Source organism: Bos indicus x Bos taurus, chromosome 15 (genome assembly GCF_003369695.1).
Source record: "Bos indicus x Bos taurus breed Angus x Brahman F1 hybrid chromosome 15, Bos_hybrid_MaternalHap_v2.0, whole genome shotgun sequence".
Taxonomy (NCBI): domain Eukaryota; kingdom Metazoa; phylum Chordata; class Mammalia; order Artiodactyla; family Bovidae; genus Bos; species Bos indicus x Bos taurus.
The window spans coordinates 78,382,968-78,400,388 of record NC_040090.1 but is presented as its reverse complement, the minus strand read 5'-3'; the positions used below and the strand labels follow the sequence as shown (position 1 = coordinate 78,400,388).

The following is a 17,421-nucleotide window of genomic DNA, read 5'->3' as shown; positions in this document are numbered from 1 at the left end:
ATTGAAAGACTCCCCCATTTGAGGGTACTCGATCACGTTATAACATTGCAGAACTGTCAGAGTGTAATTAGCCTGCATTGCTTCACGTTCCTGGTGGGGCAATTGTTTAAGACACAGCTTTATAAGGGACCAGATGAAACAGTGAGAGACCTGTGATGCTGTGACCTTCAGGGTACCCGGCAGGGGAAGGGGCAGAAGGCAGGCCGGGAGAGGTCTTCCTTGAAGACAAGGAAGGCCATGTTCAGCCTGAAGATGCTCCCACTTCTGCTCTTACTCCACGTGCAGCTTTCCAGGGCCTTTCCAGTATCTTTTGCATCCCTAGAAGAGAAAAACAGAAACATTGTTCAGGTACCTCAACTATCATTTAGGTGGGTGGTTGATTTGCTGGTGATGAGAAAATTTGGGGGTTATCTTCTCTTTTTAGTTGAAACCGCCTGAAGGAATTATGTGAATGATTTGCTTGAGGCTGAACATCTTGTTTCAATGATTAGGAGAGTTCCAAACGGGGCTCTCCGAAAGCTGGGCGTGCAAACACGCTGGACTCTTCAAACCCTCGGAAAACACGGCTGCCAAGCTGCTCCAGCAGGGAAAACCTTTTAGAAGGAATGGTTTTAATTATAAAATGATTTTCTTTTTCACTTACCTAAGACTTCCTTTCTAGAATGTCTGCAATGCACTTACTACATGATTGGTGCTTTCTGTATGAACTTGTTTGTGCAGCCAAATATCTCAGGTGTACAAGAGAGTGTGAGGATGGGAAACTATAAGAAACCAGAAATCAGTTCATTATGTGGTCTTATTTCCTAAAATCAGACTATGGGGCTGTTTATAAACTCTGGGAAGCATTGTAAAAATCAAAACGGATAGCTTTTTCCCCATTGTTTAACAGTATGAAAGGCCAAGTCTTTAAAGAAAAACAAAGGAATGCTGTCAGAAATTTGTCATGCACAATTTTCCCAGCATTACAGTTTTAGAAAAGCATTTTTTTCTTGTTGATTCTTTTTGTTTGACTTAAAAAAAAAAAAATACTTCTTACCATGATACAGTAACCCATGGCTGATAGCCAGAAGTGATTAAGTACTTATTCTGCACAGGGTGTCCTGCTCAGCATTTCTCAAATATTGTCTCATTTCATCCTACAGCAACCCTGTGATGACAGATTATTAATTCCACTTTAGAGATAAAAGTGAATCTTAAATTATCTAAGTGATGTGTCCAGGACACACAATTAATCCGTGGCAGAGCTAAGTTTTTAACCCAAAGCTATCTGATCTCAAAGCCTGTGTGAACACAAAATTGCTGTGTCCTGTGTCACTTGCAAAGTGCCACTTAAGGATGCTTAAGGTGAAAGAAAGAAGTCTCATAACTGGCTCATTAACAACCTTCAGAACCTGTACTTAATGAGTTTCTGGCCCCTCTTGAAGAGTTACTGTGGTGAATAAAAGGCTAATGAGAGTGATGCTGCTGTTACTCCAAAACATGTTTGGCGTTCTTCTCTTAAAATTCTCAGTTCTCATTTGGGAAGCAACGTGGTGAACTGGGACCCGATTATCATCTTGGCAAGTTCCTTATTTTTTTGCATCTTTATGTCAGTGTGAATGATTAACCCTCCTCTACAATAGTGAAAAGAGGATTAAAAAAGAGAATCTGCGTTGCTGCAACTAATACTTCAAGAAGTCAATAAATGCTTATGCTGTTTTGTTTTGTTTGCTTTTTAATAAAAATAAGAAGGCAGTCTCCTAACTGTATACTAGCATTTTGCTTGAGATTGCTTGAGATGTCTATCTTACCCTTCATGAAATACCTATTTTTATGAATAAGAGTAACTGTAGCACTGAAGGGATAAACTGTTCTTTCCAGTAGGCCCTTTTCTCTCAACCAGCAAATTTGTGCTTTTATCTTTGTGGCGATCAGGTTATTAGCCCTGGTTTGACCTCTGTAATAACTTAAAAAGGGATGCAAAATCCCAGAGAACTGAAGGCAATTTCACAGCAAATCCCTTATGTTTGTCTTTTTCCAGAATTACCTAGAGAAGTTCTACCAATTGCCAAGGTTCAAATATAAGTCTGAAAGGAAGAGCAAAACTAATGTGATTGTCGAGACACTTAAAAGAATGCAGCAATTCTTCGGGCTGAACGTGACAGGGAAGCCAAATGAGGAAACCCTGGAGATGATGAGAAAGCCTCGCTGTGGAGTGCCCGACTCGGGCAGCTTTATGAGAACCCCAGGAAACCCCAAGTGGGAAAAAACTAAGCTGACCTACAGGTGATATTTCTCGAGTTTCAGTTTATTCCCTGAGCCAGTGTTCACTGAACTCTTACTGTGTTAGACACTGATACAGAACTTGGACTCCACTACAGACAAGTAAATATCCCTGTTCTTACACAGTTTACATTCTAGTGAATGAATGAGAGGATGAAGTGGAGAAGATCCCATGGGTTCTTATCAATCCAAAGCCTGCCATTTTGGTCTCCTTTCTCTAACAGTCTAAAGAAGACTATGGCAAAGTTAGGCTGTCTGTCCAAGAACTCATGTAGGTGGTTTGTGGTTTAGTCACTAGGTTATGTCTGACTGTTTATGACCCTGTGGGCTGTAGCCCACCAGACTCCTCTGCCCATGGGACTTCCCAGGCAAGAATACTGGAGTGGGTTGCCATTTCCTTCTCCAGGGGATCTTCCCCATCCAGGGATCAAATCTGAGTCTCCAGCATTTACAGGCAGTCTCCTGAATTGCATGCAGGTGAATTCTTTACTACTGAGCCACCAGGGACCCCCCCCACCCCAAAAGACTTAATCATTGCTGGAGATAATCTAGCCTCACTTTTCATCCATTTTGAAGATAGTAACAGTAATAATGATACACTATATTTATTGAAGACTACTATTTGCCAAGTAGTGAACTAAATGCTTTATATATATTTACTCGCACAAAAACCTTATGAGAGGGTTTTATTTTATTTTATTTTACCATCCTCATTTTATGAATAAGGAAGTGAAGTTTAAAGACATGTAGTAACTTGTCCAGAACCCAGGTCTGTCTTCAACCCTAAGTCCTTCACCCACTCCTTACACACTGTTCAGTGGTAGCATGTTATACGTGCAACAAACTCCAAACTAGAGCAATTTAATCTACCGAGGGACTGCTGTTCTAAAGACTAATGTGCCTTCTCATTTTGAAGGATTGTGAACTATACCCCGAACTTGACAGAGATGGATGTGGAAGCAATTATTGAGGAAGCCTTTAAAGTCTGGAGTAAAGTGTCACCCTTGACCTTCAACAGGACCTTGGACGAAGAAGCAGACATCCAGATTTCTTTTGCCCAAAGAGGTGGGCTCAAAGAAGTCAGGCTCAATGTTGCTTTCTCTGGCTAAACTGAAAAGTGGCTAATACCTAATACAAATTGTTTTATTTCAGATCATGGGGACAATTCCCCATTTGATGGACCCGATGGAATTCTTGCTCATGCCTTTCAGCCAGGCCCTGGTATTGGAGGAGATGTTCATTTTGATGCAGAAGAAACATGGACCAAAACCTCTGAAAGTAAGTTAACCAAGGTTATGTCCACATGTAGCTTCTAACTGAACTTTCCCATATTAGAATTTGCACGTCTACATGCATACACACACACACACACACACACACATTATTCTTATTACCTCAAGATACTAAGTTAATTTAGGTTGAGAAAAAATCTTAAAAGCTAAATCCTGACCTTGTTTCCTAAGGCAGGAATCAAAACAACAAATCATGGCTAAGTCCTTCCTGTTCCTATTTGTATAAATGAAGTTTTATTGGGACAGGGCCACATACTCTTCTTTTTATGTATCATCTATGATGACTTTCATACCACAATATCAGAGCTTATGGCTCACAAAATCTAAAATATTTACTATCTGGATTCTCATTAAAAAAAAGTCTGCTTACCACTGATTTAGGGTGTATCTTTATTTTAATATTGTGAAATTTTATGATGTTTGAAAAGATTTCTACTTTTGGAAATTCAGAAATAATAAGGTTTATTTAGAAAACTGTCCGACTTAGGAAAGAGCAGCCATCTAGATATTCTTGTTTATCTAGTCATTTCATCTTAATAGAGCTATTTTTTCAAAGATATGTTCCCATATAGCAAACTACCCCTTTCAGGAGAAGACTCAGGGTAAGAATAAGATCACCTGAAGGGAATAACTGAGTGGTGCTTTAAAAGGTTATAGGGTAACAAGAGGCCATGGGACACTTTTTTGAAAATAATAAGAAAGGAACATTTTGTCTTCGCTTGGGACCTGTTCCTCCCACCATTTCCTCAACATCAATGATCTAAGTATTTATTCTATCTAAATCCCTGTGCTTGGAGCTGTGTGTTCACAGCTTTGTGTGTTCACAAAGATAATAAACTCTCCCCATGACTTCGGATTCTTGTTGCCCTTCCCACCAGGTCAGATGGTCACTACCGCTCACCTGATCCAGAATCCCACCTGGACTGTTCACCTCTGGTCTCTGTCCCTCTAATTCTCCCCAACACTTCAAGGAGTTTTGTTCTTGGAAAGCTCATGTCCACATTTGGAAAGCCTGGTATTTACATTTTCTAGGCCAAGTATGTCCACTTGACACTGAAAGCTCTTGGGGATCGTCCAACATCATCTTTCGTGGCTTGTCTTCGCATTTCACACAGAGCAGCCACACTGCAATTCACTGCTCCCAGATGACAGCATCTGCTTTCCAACCGTCCTACATTGGCTCACGTTGCTTCCTTTTCCTGAAATGCCCTTGCCCACGCCCAAAGCCCCACCTTTCAAAATCTCTCTTTTTCCATACTATGTCAATTGGTATGGAAACACCCCATTTTGTCTTCTTCTCAGAATCCTAGTAGCCTTTGTTTTGTCTTCTCTGACTTCCCTCCTCACTATTCTGCACATTCAAGTTGTTTGCACGTGTCTCCCCGGCTAGTCTATGCATCATGATAAATCCTCCAGAGCCCCTTGCCCAGTACTTCAGGCACTCAAAGATGTTTTTTGAAGCATTCATGAATGCAAGGTGGAAGGATGTGATGATCAAGAAAGTAAGTCGTAGAGCATGGGTAGAATATTCAAGGCTAATTATCATCAGGAAGTGTTGAACACTGGAAAGAGCACAGGTCTTGCTATCATAACTGGGTTCAACCCCAGCTCTACCAGTTGTTAGTTGCAAGACAAATAACAAGGTTCCAAAATCTCTGGGCTTCAGTTGCTTTCCTGTAGAAGTATTTCTAATAATACTTCATAAGAACGTTGCTAAGATTAAATATTATTACAATGACTAGCATATAAGAAAGTGCTCTACAACTATGCTTTTTTTTTTTTTAAGTAGGCAGTGTTAGAAAATGCCTGTGTGTTTGTGAGATGGCACGTAGACCAGCTGGAGGGAAGGGCTCACATCAGACATCCAGTCCTCAGACATCTGCCGGAGCCAAATGCAGTAGTCTTCGACTTGGCAAAGGAGCTTGGGCTTTGTTTGACAGGAAGTGCAGGCCTTGAAAGTTTTTCAGTTCCTAGTTACAAAAGGCACCGTACTCCTGGAAGTCAAAAGACAAGAGTAGGAACCAATAAGGGGCGGGGTTTGTCTCTTTCTGGTGGAAAATTCCCGATGCTTCCTGGAGAGCTCAGAATCAAGGAAGAGCTGGCGCTAGGCTCTGGGTGGTCAGGAAGCCAACGGGAGTCAACCCCGCACGGGAGGCCTGGCTGACCGGCTTCTTTTCTATGTGCCTCTTCACTTTGACTCGGCTTGTGGTGCTGTGGGTCTGGGAGGCTGGCGAGGAGCAGGTGTGGGGAGAGGACCTCTGAGAGTCTTGAGACTTGTGATGGCCTCGTCATCGTTTCCCTAAGCCTCAGGTCTGTCGATTATGAGAACTGGAAGAAAGGCAGTCCTCTTGTTTCTAAGACCTGATGAGGCGCTCATTACTCCTAATCACAACCTGTGAGTCCTATGTTGTTTCCTTCTAGCCTCTATTTCATCAGATAATGAAGAGGGAAGGGAGAAGTCAGGCAGTTTGGGCCTCAAAGCTGCGTTCCTTGAGATCCTATTCCCACCACCCTTCAATCCACTTCAACCCATTCACTGCACACGCTTGCATTTCAGATTACAACTTGTTTCCTGTTGCTGCTCATGAATTCGGCCATTCCTTGGGGCTGGCTCACTCCTCTGATCCTGGGGCCTTGATGTATCCCAATTACGCTTTCATTGACCCCAGCAGCTTCTCACTGCATCAAGATGACATCAATGGCATTCAGGCCATCTATGGTAAGGTCGTCTGAAGTACATGGTGATGCCTGGGCACGTCAGGGATGCTCACTGCAGTCTGCTATGATGATGGATGTTGGAGGGCACCTGGGAGCCCATCAGGAGAATAAACAGGGAAAATGTGGTAGATGCAGGCCATACAGTAATGTGCAGCCCTGAAAAACTCTGAATCAGGTGGACACCGATAAGTCTTTTGGAGAAGGAAATGGCAACCCACTCCAGTATTCTTGCCTGGAGAGTTCCATGGATAGAGCCTGGTAGGCTACAGTCCATGGGGTCTCAAAGAGTTGGACATGACTGAGCGACTTCACTTTCTTTCTATAGTTCCTTTTGAAGAAGGAAATGGCAACCCACTCCAGTGTTCTTGCCTGGAGAGTTGCATGGACAGAGGGGCCTGGTAGACTGTAGTCTATGGGGTTGCAAAGAGTCGGACACGACTAAACAACTAACACACACAGATGTGTCTTTAAAACATTGTGATTCCTGGATAAGAAACAGAATGATACATATTACACAGTGTGCAAATTATGCAATATGTTGAATCCACACAAATTAAGAATGCATACAGACAAAGCAAAGCATTTTCAAGAAACATGCTAACAAACATATATTTACATATATATACATGTTGAACATATCAAGATAGTTGTCTGTGACAGAAAGAAGGAAGTGGGATGGAGTATGAAGAGAGAGAAATGTTTTTTAAAGCTGAGACTGACACTTTTCAGGGAGGGATATAGAGGCCTTTGGCTCTGTCTAAGTGTGGTCTGGACCATTCCATCTCTCCTTCCTCTTGCCCTCCTGCCCCCTAGTAGCTGTAGGAACAAGAAGCCAGAGAAAGGTTTGCAGCTCTTTCTATCTCTAAAAAAAAAAATTTAAAGTGTTGATGGGACAGGAGTGTTGTGGAGTCACATTGGGTAAAACATTCTCCCTTTCTGGTAAGACAGCAGTATCAAAACCAAGCAGGCTAGGGTCCCACAACTATGAATGTTTTTCATGACAGTAGAATTTTCAGGAACAATGAGACCTAGTCTAACTGCCCCTACTTCCCAATTCCTTTTCCTCTGAAAACACCTCCTTTTCTCACTCACCCATATTTTAACTGCTTGCAACCTTTTGTTCTGCAATGAGAAAATACATTACAATTTAAATATTTATAGGAAAGATATTTCTAAAATTGGACTTAGATTTATGCTGTTTGGCAGAAGACTGATGGATAAGAGCTTCTTGAAGGGGGATTTTTGTGGGAAATGAGAAAGTAGATATTGAGTGACTAAACATGCAGAAAGAGGAACCAAGAAGGGAAAGAAACATGGGATTCTGATTTTAAATTGGCAGAGGGGAAGGGGAAGAATTCACACTTCTTTGCTTCACAACTTAACCTGGAACTGTCCTTAAAGTCACAACTATTCTTTTGTTTATTTTTTATCTAATTCTTTGGGTGTGCTGGGTTTCTGTTGCTGCCCAGGTTTTCTCCAGTTGCAGCCAGAGGTGGCCTCTCTTCGCTGCGGTACACAGACTTCTCACTGCAGTGGCTTCTCCTGTCGCGGGGTACAATCTCCAGGGTGCTCAGGCTGCAGTGGTCACGGTCCGTGGGCTCTCTACTGGTGGTTCCCGGACTCTAGAGTGTGGCAGACGGGCTTAACTGCTCTGTGGCATGAGAGACCTTCCCAGATCAGGGATCAGACCCATGTCTCCTGCATTGGCAGGCGGACTCTTTACCAACTGAGCCATCAAGTTGAGCCTGTTTAATTTTTTAATTATAAAAAAAGACTTTTAAGAGAGCCTTAAAAGACTTTTAATGTGTGAAGGCAATGGCAACCCACTCTAGTACTCTTGCCTGGACAATCCCATGGATGGAGGAGCCTGGTAGGCTGTGGTCCATGGGGTCTCGAAGAGTCTGACACGACTGAGCGACTTCACTTTCACGCATTGGAGAAGGAAATGGCAACCCACTCCAGTGTTCTTGCCTGGAGAATCCCAGGGACGGTGGAGCCTGGTGGGCTGCCATCTATGGGATCGCACAGAGTCAGACACGACTGAAGCGACCTAGCAGCAGCAGCAGTGTGTGATTGGAGAAGGAAATGACAACCCACTCCAGTATTCTTGCCTGGAGGATCCCAGGGACGGAAGAGCCTGGTGGGCTGCCGTCTAGAGTTGGACATGGCTGAAGCAACTTAGCAGCAGCAGCAATGTGTGACTACTTTAACACCTTGTAGGATGGCCAAATAGCATTTCTTTTCATATGAAGACCCTTCACTGACCTGAGATATATCGAATGTACACCCTGGGCTTATGTTTATAGAAAGTCTTTTTTAAATTTCAGGACCCTCAAGCAACCCTGTGCAACCTACTGGACCAACCACCCCCACCGCCTGCGACCCCAGACTGACATTTGATGCTGTCACCACACTCCGTGGAGAAATACTCTTCTTCAAAGACAAGTATGAGAATGAAATATTCCTTCTTTTGACTTCTTTTACTGGCTAACTTGAAACTGTATTCTAATTAAGTCACATATTACACATTACTCAGCTTTTCCTTTGAAATCTATGCATGTGAATGTCATTGGAATTGATAGTGCTTTCTGGGTAACTTAAAACATCCTGGAAGAGAAAAAATAGTTAAAACATTTGTAAATATTCAGATGTTTCTGAAGATGTATACAAACATGGGCTCTAGCTGTTAGAAATTCTGTGGCTGGGTTTCCCCAAGACCAAAATAGTATTCGGTCCTACCCAAATTCAGTCAGGTGAATGGAACCAGTCACTTCGTAAGATGCGGGAAAAATCATCTGACTGAATTTTTCAATTTTCCATTGGCTATTTTGTGACTGTGTACCCACAGGCTGAGTATGCTTGTATTCTAAATATCTTCATCATACTGTAGCACCAGTAATGAAAGAGCCTAACAAAATAAGACTTGTCGGTGTGTGAGAACGGAGGTGATGTAAAACGCAATGGAGTAAGGCCCCTCCTGTCAGCTCCCCTGACACCTGCAGAGTTCTCACCAGATGGATGGCGTCACCACAAAGGACTGGGCATATGCTGGTCACCGACTGCCAGCATCGCCGTCACTGGGTGTCATATCCTCTCAGCAGGCTTACAGGGCCAGTTCCGGCCCCAGACTCGCAGAAACCGCCTACGTAGACTGTCACGCGTGCTTCTCTCCTTGTGTTCCACTAGGTACGTCTGGAGGAAGCACCCTCGGCTACGAATGGCGGAATTCAATTTCATTTCTCTCTACTGGCCGTCCCTGCCAAACGGCATACATGCTGCTTATGAGGATTTTGACAGGGACCTAATTTTCATATTCAAAGGTGACTGCCCGAGGTTTTCCTCTTCTTCTTGTTCCCGGTGGAGGGAAGGGCAGGACTCCTTTGTGCTCTTTCCCAGGTTCAAAGAGGTGAGTCAAGGAGAGAGTGTTAACGCTGGCTGCGTTTTTGTCGAGAGACCTGGGTTGGGTCCTCTGTCCACCACTAACAGCTGTGTGAACTTGAGCAGGTTGTACCCTCTTCAGGCATTAATCTCCTCATTTACAAAATGAGAACACTTCATTAGACCACCTTTAGCGTTCCTCCAGCCTTATCCCAGGTATAATTCTCTAAGATTCCCCCAAGGTTCTAGTTAAATCTCTGTATAGAAGTCACATGAGATAAGACATTCAAGTGTGGGACCCTGAATGCCAGGCTTAGAAGTTGGGAATATTTTACAGGTGTTGGGGAACCATGAGGTCTATCATAGCCCAATGATCTTAACTTGACCACCTTTTTCTTTTCAAGACTATTTTTTCCATTTTTATTCCTATGATGAATGTATGCAAAGGTTAAGAAGTGATATACATTTTGTAGGAATGGAAAAACTTTATCTGACATACACCTGAATCGTTGACAGGCACCCAGTACTGGGCTCTGAGTGGCTATGATACTCAGCAAGGTTACCCCAGGCATATATCAAGCTATGGCTTCCCGAGCAGTGTCCAAGCAATTGACGCAGCTGTTTCCTACAGGAGAAAAACGTACTTCTTTGTAAACGACCAGTTCTGGAGGTAAGATTTTTTTCCATTAGAGATTGAAATCTATGTTTTTCACCCTGTCTAGAAACCATCGATGATCAGGTATCTGAAGGTTTAACACATCTAGATGGTCTCTGATAAGCATTCTTTTTCACAAGATGATTGATGTTGCTATGGCTTTTGAAATTTTCATAAAGTTAAGACACCTGCCCAATGGTATTGAGCACTCTATATCCTGAAAAAGAGCTAACTTGAATAGAGCACTAAAGTGGGATCCAAAGAAAGAATTAGTCCAAGTCTCATTTATTCATGAAATTCTAAGAGTTAAATTCTACTACACTCAAGCAAATGTTATACAGAACTTGATTCCCAAGTTGAAATTATTGTTTATATTTTTTCAGATAGAGATGATGAATCAATTAAGTAAAAGCCTTAGAAACATAAGCTCTCCTTTCGAAAATAACACTGCACCAGCAATCAGATATCTGTCTTAGTACTAGTGATAGCAGTATATTTTATAAATAGGTAGGTACCCTTAGGTAGAGAAATTAACCATCATTAGTTTCAATAAATAGGATATTGTGAAGAACTAATGAGAAGATATGTGTGAAGGCACTTTTTAAAAGTATATACAATTTAAAGAAAATTGTTATCATTGTATATTGTATTGGTCTTAAAACATGGGATGATTTTTTTTTTTCTCATCAGCTATGATGACCAAAGTCAATCTATGGAACCAGGTTATCCCCAAAGCATAGCAAGTTTTTTTCCAGGAATAGAAAGTAGAGTTGATGCAGTTTTCCAGGAGAATTGTAAGTAGAAAATAAACTTAATAAATTTGTTTAATTTTTTAAAATAGTTCATTTGCATGTGATAGTTATAATAGGACTGGAATGGGGTTTTTTAATTGAAAATATCCAAGATCTTCTACAAGCTAATTCAATACATTATATCTTTTCTTTTATATAGCCTTGTTCCTTTTCTTCAGTGGACCAAGATATTATGCATTTGATTTTCATGCTCGTAGAGTTACTAGAGTCGACAGAAGCAATACGTGGCTTAACTGTTGGTACAGTTGAAGCAAAATTAAATGTGATTGTATCCATTTTCTGAATATGGAAGGGAAGTCTAATTTGCATATCTATTACACTGTATCCTATTTATATTTTCTGAATAATAAATAATGTTGTTTGCTATCACTGTATTCATTGGACTTGTCTTCAGTGAAATTACATTTGGAGTATCCACTGTTTGCAGAGGTTGATTTGGTTCTCATACATTCCGTCTCATGTTAGTGAATCCATCACAAGAAGGAGATTAAGTCTTCTTTGCCACCTCAATCAATATTCATTATTTCCTAACTTGTTTATTTGACTTCTAAAATGCCCATTTATTCTTAAGTCTTTTAAATACATCTTAAGTGTACCTGCTACATGTTATTTAGCACTGTATTTTGGTTAGAAGTAAGGATTACAACCCCAGAAAAGGAAATTGTAACTCACTCCAGTGTCCTTGCCTGGAAAATCCCATGGACAGAGGAGCCTGGCCAGCTATACTCCATGGGGTCACAAAGAGTAGGACACAACTCTTCGAGTGAATAAACAACAACAACAAGTATTATGAACAACATAAGCAGTACACATTGCCTTGACAAAAATGTGATGCTATTTTCCACTCTTGGAAAAAAATATTGTTGATACCTGTTGTGGATTGAATTGTATCCCCCTAAAAATGGTATCCAACTAGTGCATCCTAAAAGAGATCAGTCCTGGGTGTTCATTGGAAGGACTGATGCTGAGGCTGAAACTCCAGTACTTTGGCCACCTTATGCAAAGAGTTGACTCATTGGAAAAGACCCTGATGCTGGGAGGGATTGGGGGCAGGAGGAGAAGGGGACAACAGATGAGATGGCTGGATGGCATCACCGACTCGATGGACATGAGTTTGAGTGAACTCCGGGAGTTGGTGAGGGAGGCCTGGCATGCTGTGATTCATGGGGTCGCAGAGTCGGACACGATTGAGCGACTGAACTGAGCTGAAAAATGGTATGCTGAAGCCCTCACCCCAGGTACCTATGCAACTAGCATCTCTGTTGATGTAGTTAGCTAATATGAGGTTATACTAGATCAGGGTAGGTCTAAAAACTGATGTTTTTATAAGAAGAGCAGACACTAGATATCCAGTAGAGAAGGCCTTGTGAAGGTGTAGCAGAGTGGGAATGGTGCATCTATGTGCCAAGGATTGCCGGCAACCACCGGAAGCTGGAAAGAGGCAAGGAAGGATCTGCCCTAGAGCCTTTAGAGAGAAGGACATGACCCTCCTGACTCCTTGATTTGATCTGTAGCTTCCAGACTGTGTTAAAAAAAAAAAAGGTTTCTCTTGTTTTAAGCTACCAAGTTGGTGACAGTTACAGCAGCTCTGGAAGCTGAAATAGTACATCTGCACTTAAGGAAATGAATCAATACAGAAAGTCAGAATTGAAACCCTGGTAAAGATAATTGGTATCTTCCCAGAGGAGCAGCAAAAAGGAGGGGTACCACCTCCTCTCCTGCCTCCTCCTTGGCTTCTAGAGTCTGAGCAAATGGGCGAATTAGATCTGTTGTTCTTTATTTCTGTTTTCCCTGAGCTTCTCAAAAGGACACCCTCTACAGAAAACTAGGGTTTGCCAGACAAACAGAACTGTGCTGGGCACAAAATTCAGTAACTATTATTTAATTCAATTACACTGAGATGAGATGCATAAATTTGCTAATGGATTTTCTATTAAGAACTTTAAGATTTGTGGGATCATAATGGTTAGTCCCAGAAAAGGCAATGGTAACCCACTCCAGTACTCTTGCCTGGAAAATCCCTTGGACAGAGGGGCCTGGTAGGCTGCAGTCCATGGGGTCGCTAGGAGTTGGACACGACTGAGCGACTTCACTTTATTTTTTCACTTTCACGCATTGGAGAGGGAAATGGCAACCCACTCCAGTGTTCTTGCCTGGAGAATCCCAGGGACAGGGGGAGCCTGGTGGGCTGCCGTCTATGGGGTCGCACAGAGTCGGACATGACTGAAGCGACTTAGCAGCAGCAGCAGCAATGGTTAGTCCAGACACTGAAATTATTATAATATCCAGGGGGCCCAGGCTGGTGCTCTGGGATGACCCGGAGGAGTAGAATGGGGTGGGGGAGGGAGACTCAAGAGGGAGGGGACATATATATAATTATGACTGATTCATGTTGACGTACAGCAGAGACCACCATAGCACTGTAAGGAAATTATCCTCCAATTAAAAAATCATTATAATATATTGGCAGTTGTTGGAATGTAATACAATGCAGCTTATTACATAATAAATATGTGAACTGTAAAATATATTTAACACTATCATATACTTTGTTCTTTTTCTGTTAGAATTTTTAAGCCCAGCAGATGATTAATTTAGTATAATTTTATACTTAATTTTGGTTCAAAATTTATCTATTAAATGAATTTAAAATAAATATTTTAAATGACTGACTTGTGATCTACTGAATTTCTTAATATACTACCATATAGTCCATCTAAAGTATAAAGGGAATTTTCAATATATTTGTGGGTATTTTCCCTTATCAGAAATATTATACTATTGATATTAAACTTTTAGGTATTGCTTCATAGGTTAATGAAATATTTTGTCAATATTCAATGTCTTCAAAGAGTCTCTTGAGTATGTCAATACTTTATTCTCAACTTACTTTATAAGATAAAATAGAAACTAGTATATACTATAATTTCATTTATTCACTTGTTCTACAATTAATCACCTACCTGTTCCAGGTACTGTGCTAGGAAAAGTGAGGGAAATAGATAAGCAATTCATTGTATCAATGTCAAATGGCAAAAGGACCTGTAAGAATTTGAGATTTCATTTTTAAGAGTCAATTTCAGACTATGGCATCTTCTAAAACTTCTTATGAAATCAGTTTTTACAGGCACAAAGATGGGAGATTCATTTCAGAATACCTGCTAGTGGTACCAGCTATTTATGACAGATTCTTGGCCCAAGCCTCATCTATGCATTTTCAACACAAGAACAGAATTCATGTTATTTTTTTAACCGTATTTCACAGGCAAAGAAAGTGAACAGCAATATAAAGTATAGTAAAGAATTTTAAACATTTGCCCTTTTCAAGGTTTTCTTGACAATGTGTGGTATTTTCTGGATGCTGTGTTGAAGTTTTGAGTACAAGAGATGTGAGAATCTAAGCTTAAAACTTAAGAATGATATTACTTTTATCTTAGGTTGAGTTTCTTCCAAAGCAAAGGCTAAGACAAGACCGTAGCACAGTCACTTTATTGGGGACGTGGTCCCAGCAAGCAAGAGTGAGGTTGAGCAAGCAGAATGAAACAGAAAGAGAGAAAGTTCATTAATTCAAGTACGTATCGCTGAGGTTTCTGCTGCAGGAGCTGGGGCTCAATTCCAGCAGGACTTACTGAGAAACTTACAAAACTCCTTTCAGTTGTTCACTTGTTCTCCAGTGGGTGGGAGGCTGGAACATTCGTCCTTCAGCTCCCCGCCCCACCACCAGGTAGCTCTAAGGAGTTGACCTGTCAGTCCCCATGGCAGCTCAATGCCCGAGCAAAAAGCACAAAGACACCCAGTGAGTGGTTAAGGGTGGACTGTGTAAGGTGAGTTATGCACAGCTGCACAGCTAAGCTCAGAGGTATGCTGGGAGACTGTCACACAGGGTGCCAGAGGCACCTCCTATAACTTTGTTGCTGGGAGATTAAAGTGAGAAATTAGAGTTGTCTTCTCTGGGGAAACTTACTCACCCGAAAAAAAAGGGTTTACAAATACCCAACCTATAGAAATCTCAGTGGGGCAAAGACTTACTAGTTACCCCTATTAACATGATCCCCCTCTTCCTTTGCTGCAGTAAATTTCATTTGAGGTAGCAATGCAGCTAAAAGACTGCTTTGTAGCCTCGCTTATGGCTAGATATGGCCATGTGTCTAATTTCTTGCCAAAAAGTGTAAGCAGAATACTGTACGGGCTTCTAGAAAGAGACTGGGCATTTACTTTCTCTTCCTTCCTCTTTCCTGCTGCCTGTATGTGCTAAGTCACTTTTGTTTGACACTGTGCAACCCCACGGACTGCAGCCTGCCAGGTTCCTCTGTCCATGGGATTCTCCAGGCAAGAACACTGGAGTGGGTTGCCATTTCCTTGTCCGGCTGCCTGTAATGCAGACGCAATGGCACAAACTTGAGAAGCCCCCTGGACCACGAGGCACTGCCCCTGAGAGCTGGTGTTGCCAGGTGTCTGTGCCTACATCCCTGATAACGTGGTGTTGTCACACAAGCCTTGGACTACCAAATCTGGACGTGAGGGAGGAAGAAATGTTTCTTAATCATTTGGTACTTGGATTTTTTCTATTACATTCTAACCAAGAAGTCCAACTAATGTACCATATAAAGTGTCTGGAATCCACCCTACTGCCTTGCAGTAAAAGGTCATCGACCAGCAGCCCTGCCAAAGCACACGTAGTTTCCAGTCAACTTTCTTGTCTCTCAATATTAAACAGATTTCAGATCAATCTCCAGACATTTTTTTAAAAGCTTCTAGTATCAAAAACAGACACCAAAACAGAAATTTTGAAGAAACAGACAATCCTGGAAGCAAAAGAAAATGTCAAAATAAATGAAAAAATACTTAACATTCTTTAAAAATAAGACATAGCTTACATCCAAAAAAATTAACAAAATACAAAAAAATAAAAGGATACTCAGAGAACTAGAAAAATCTCTTGGACATTAAAAATATAACTAAGATAAACTCAATAAGTGAGCTGGAAATAAAGTTGATGGAAAGTAATAAAGGATATATTGGAAACACAGAGATTCAACCCAAGAGTTCCAATAGCTTTGCATTCCAGAAAGAAAAAGAGGAAAGTAGGTAGAAAGAAATTATCAAAGAAATAATAGAGGAAATTTTCCTTGAAGTTTTCATAATGAAAGAGCTCTCATTGCCAAGCAATGTACTGCAAAAAGACTCACATTAAGAGATATCTTTATAAAATTTCAGAATACCTGGGTAAAGAGACTTCCAAAATTATTCAGAAATAAAAAGAAACATACCAAGAATAAAAGGCTTTTCAATGACAACACTAGATTCTAGAAAAACAATGAAACAGAAATGTCAGAATTCTAAGGCAGATTGATATCAGCCTGATATTCCATAACCAGGCACACTCTCTGTAGAGTATGAAGACAGAATAAAGGGTATTCTAGACATGAAAAGACTCAAAACATGCACTTTCCTTGCAGCCTTTCTTAGACCCCCACCCCCATTACCCATGGCTGCCTACACGTGCATTTGCTCCAGTCCGGTCAGACCTCCTGCAGCTCGTCTCTGCCGTGGTCCCTGCTTCCTTTCATTGCACCCTTTCTTAGACATGGCTGCCTACACATGCATTTGCTCCAGTCCAGTCAGACCTCCTGCAGCTTGTCTCTGCCATGGTCCCTGCTTCCTGTGGCCTCCCTCCACTCATATGCCTTCTCTTTTCCTCTTTGAGAACCAATCCTACACACTCTTCAAGAGCCAGTGCAAGCTCAACCTGCTTGAAGCCTCTAGATCACACTCATCTGCAGTGATCTCAGTGCCTTTTGGGCCATTTCAGTCTTCAGAATCTTTACTGTGCATTTTGCCACTTTTCTCCATTTTACCTGGGGTTAGTCTGTGTATGTCTGAATTTTCCAACAAGTTTGGACCAGTGTCTTATTCTTTCTTGCATTAATAATGACAGGCAAAGAGTGAGTGCTCAATAAACATCTGGTATTTACCCAGTTAATTAGGATAATCTGATTCCTAAATCAATTGTCTTTTCACAATACCGTGTCTTTGAAAACTTTGTTCTTTGAAAAACAGACATGCCTTGTTTATTAGAAGACAGGAAGTAAGGAAGTATCTGTATCAAGAGCAAGACAACAGCTGAAATCATATTCCTCAGAAGAAGCAAAAAATTATAATTTTGCAAGCATAACAGGTGATGCAACAAAAGATAAAAAATTTTACAAAGAAAATTATCTTGTTATACAAATATTATGGGCTTTGATTCAACTGAAAATTATTAAACTCCCAAGAATTTATGCATAGGAAAGCCTCCAACTTT

General features: G+C 41.2%; 1 protein-coding gene across 1 annotated transcript; it reads left to right on the top strand.

The window, feature by feature from the left end:
* Positions 1-237: 237 nt before the first annotated feature.
* On the top strand, positions 238-11,366 carry LOC113905068 (neutrophil collagenase-like). Its single transcript, XM_027562095.1, has 10 exons — positions 238-348; positions 2,021-2,265; positions 3,179-3,327; positions 3,415-3,540; positions 6,112-6,273; positions 8,600-8,717; positions 9,459-9,592; positions 10,167-10,320; positions 10,996-11,099; positions 11,257-11,366. The coding sequence occupies exons 1-10, from the start codon at positions 238-240 to the stop codon at positions 11,364-11,366; spliced, it is 1,413 nt and encodes a 470-aa protein (XP_027417896.1).
* The last annotated feature ends 6,055 nt before the right edge of the window (positions 11,367-17,421 follow it).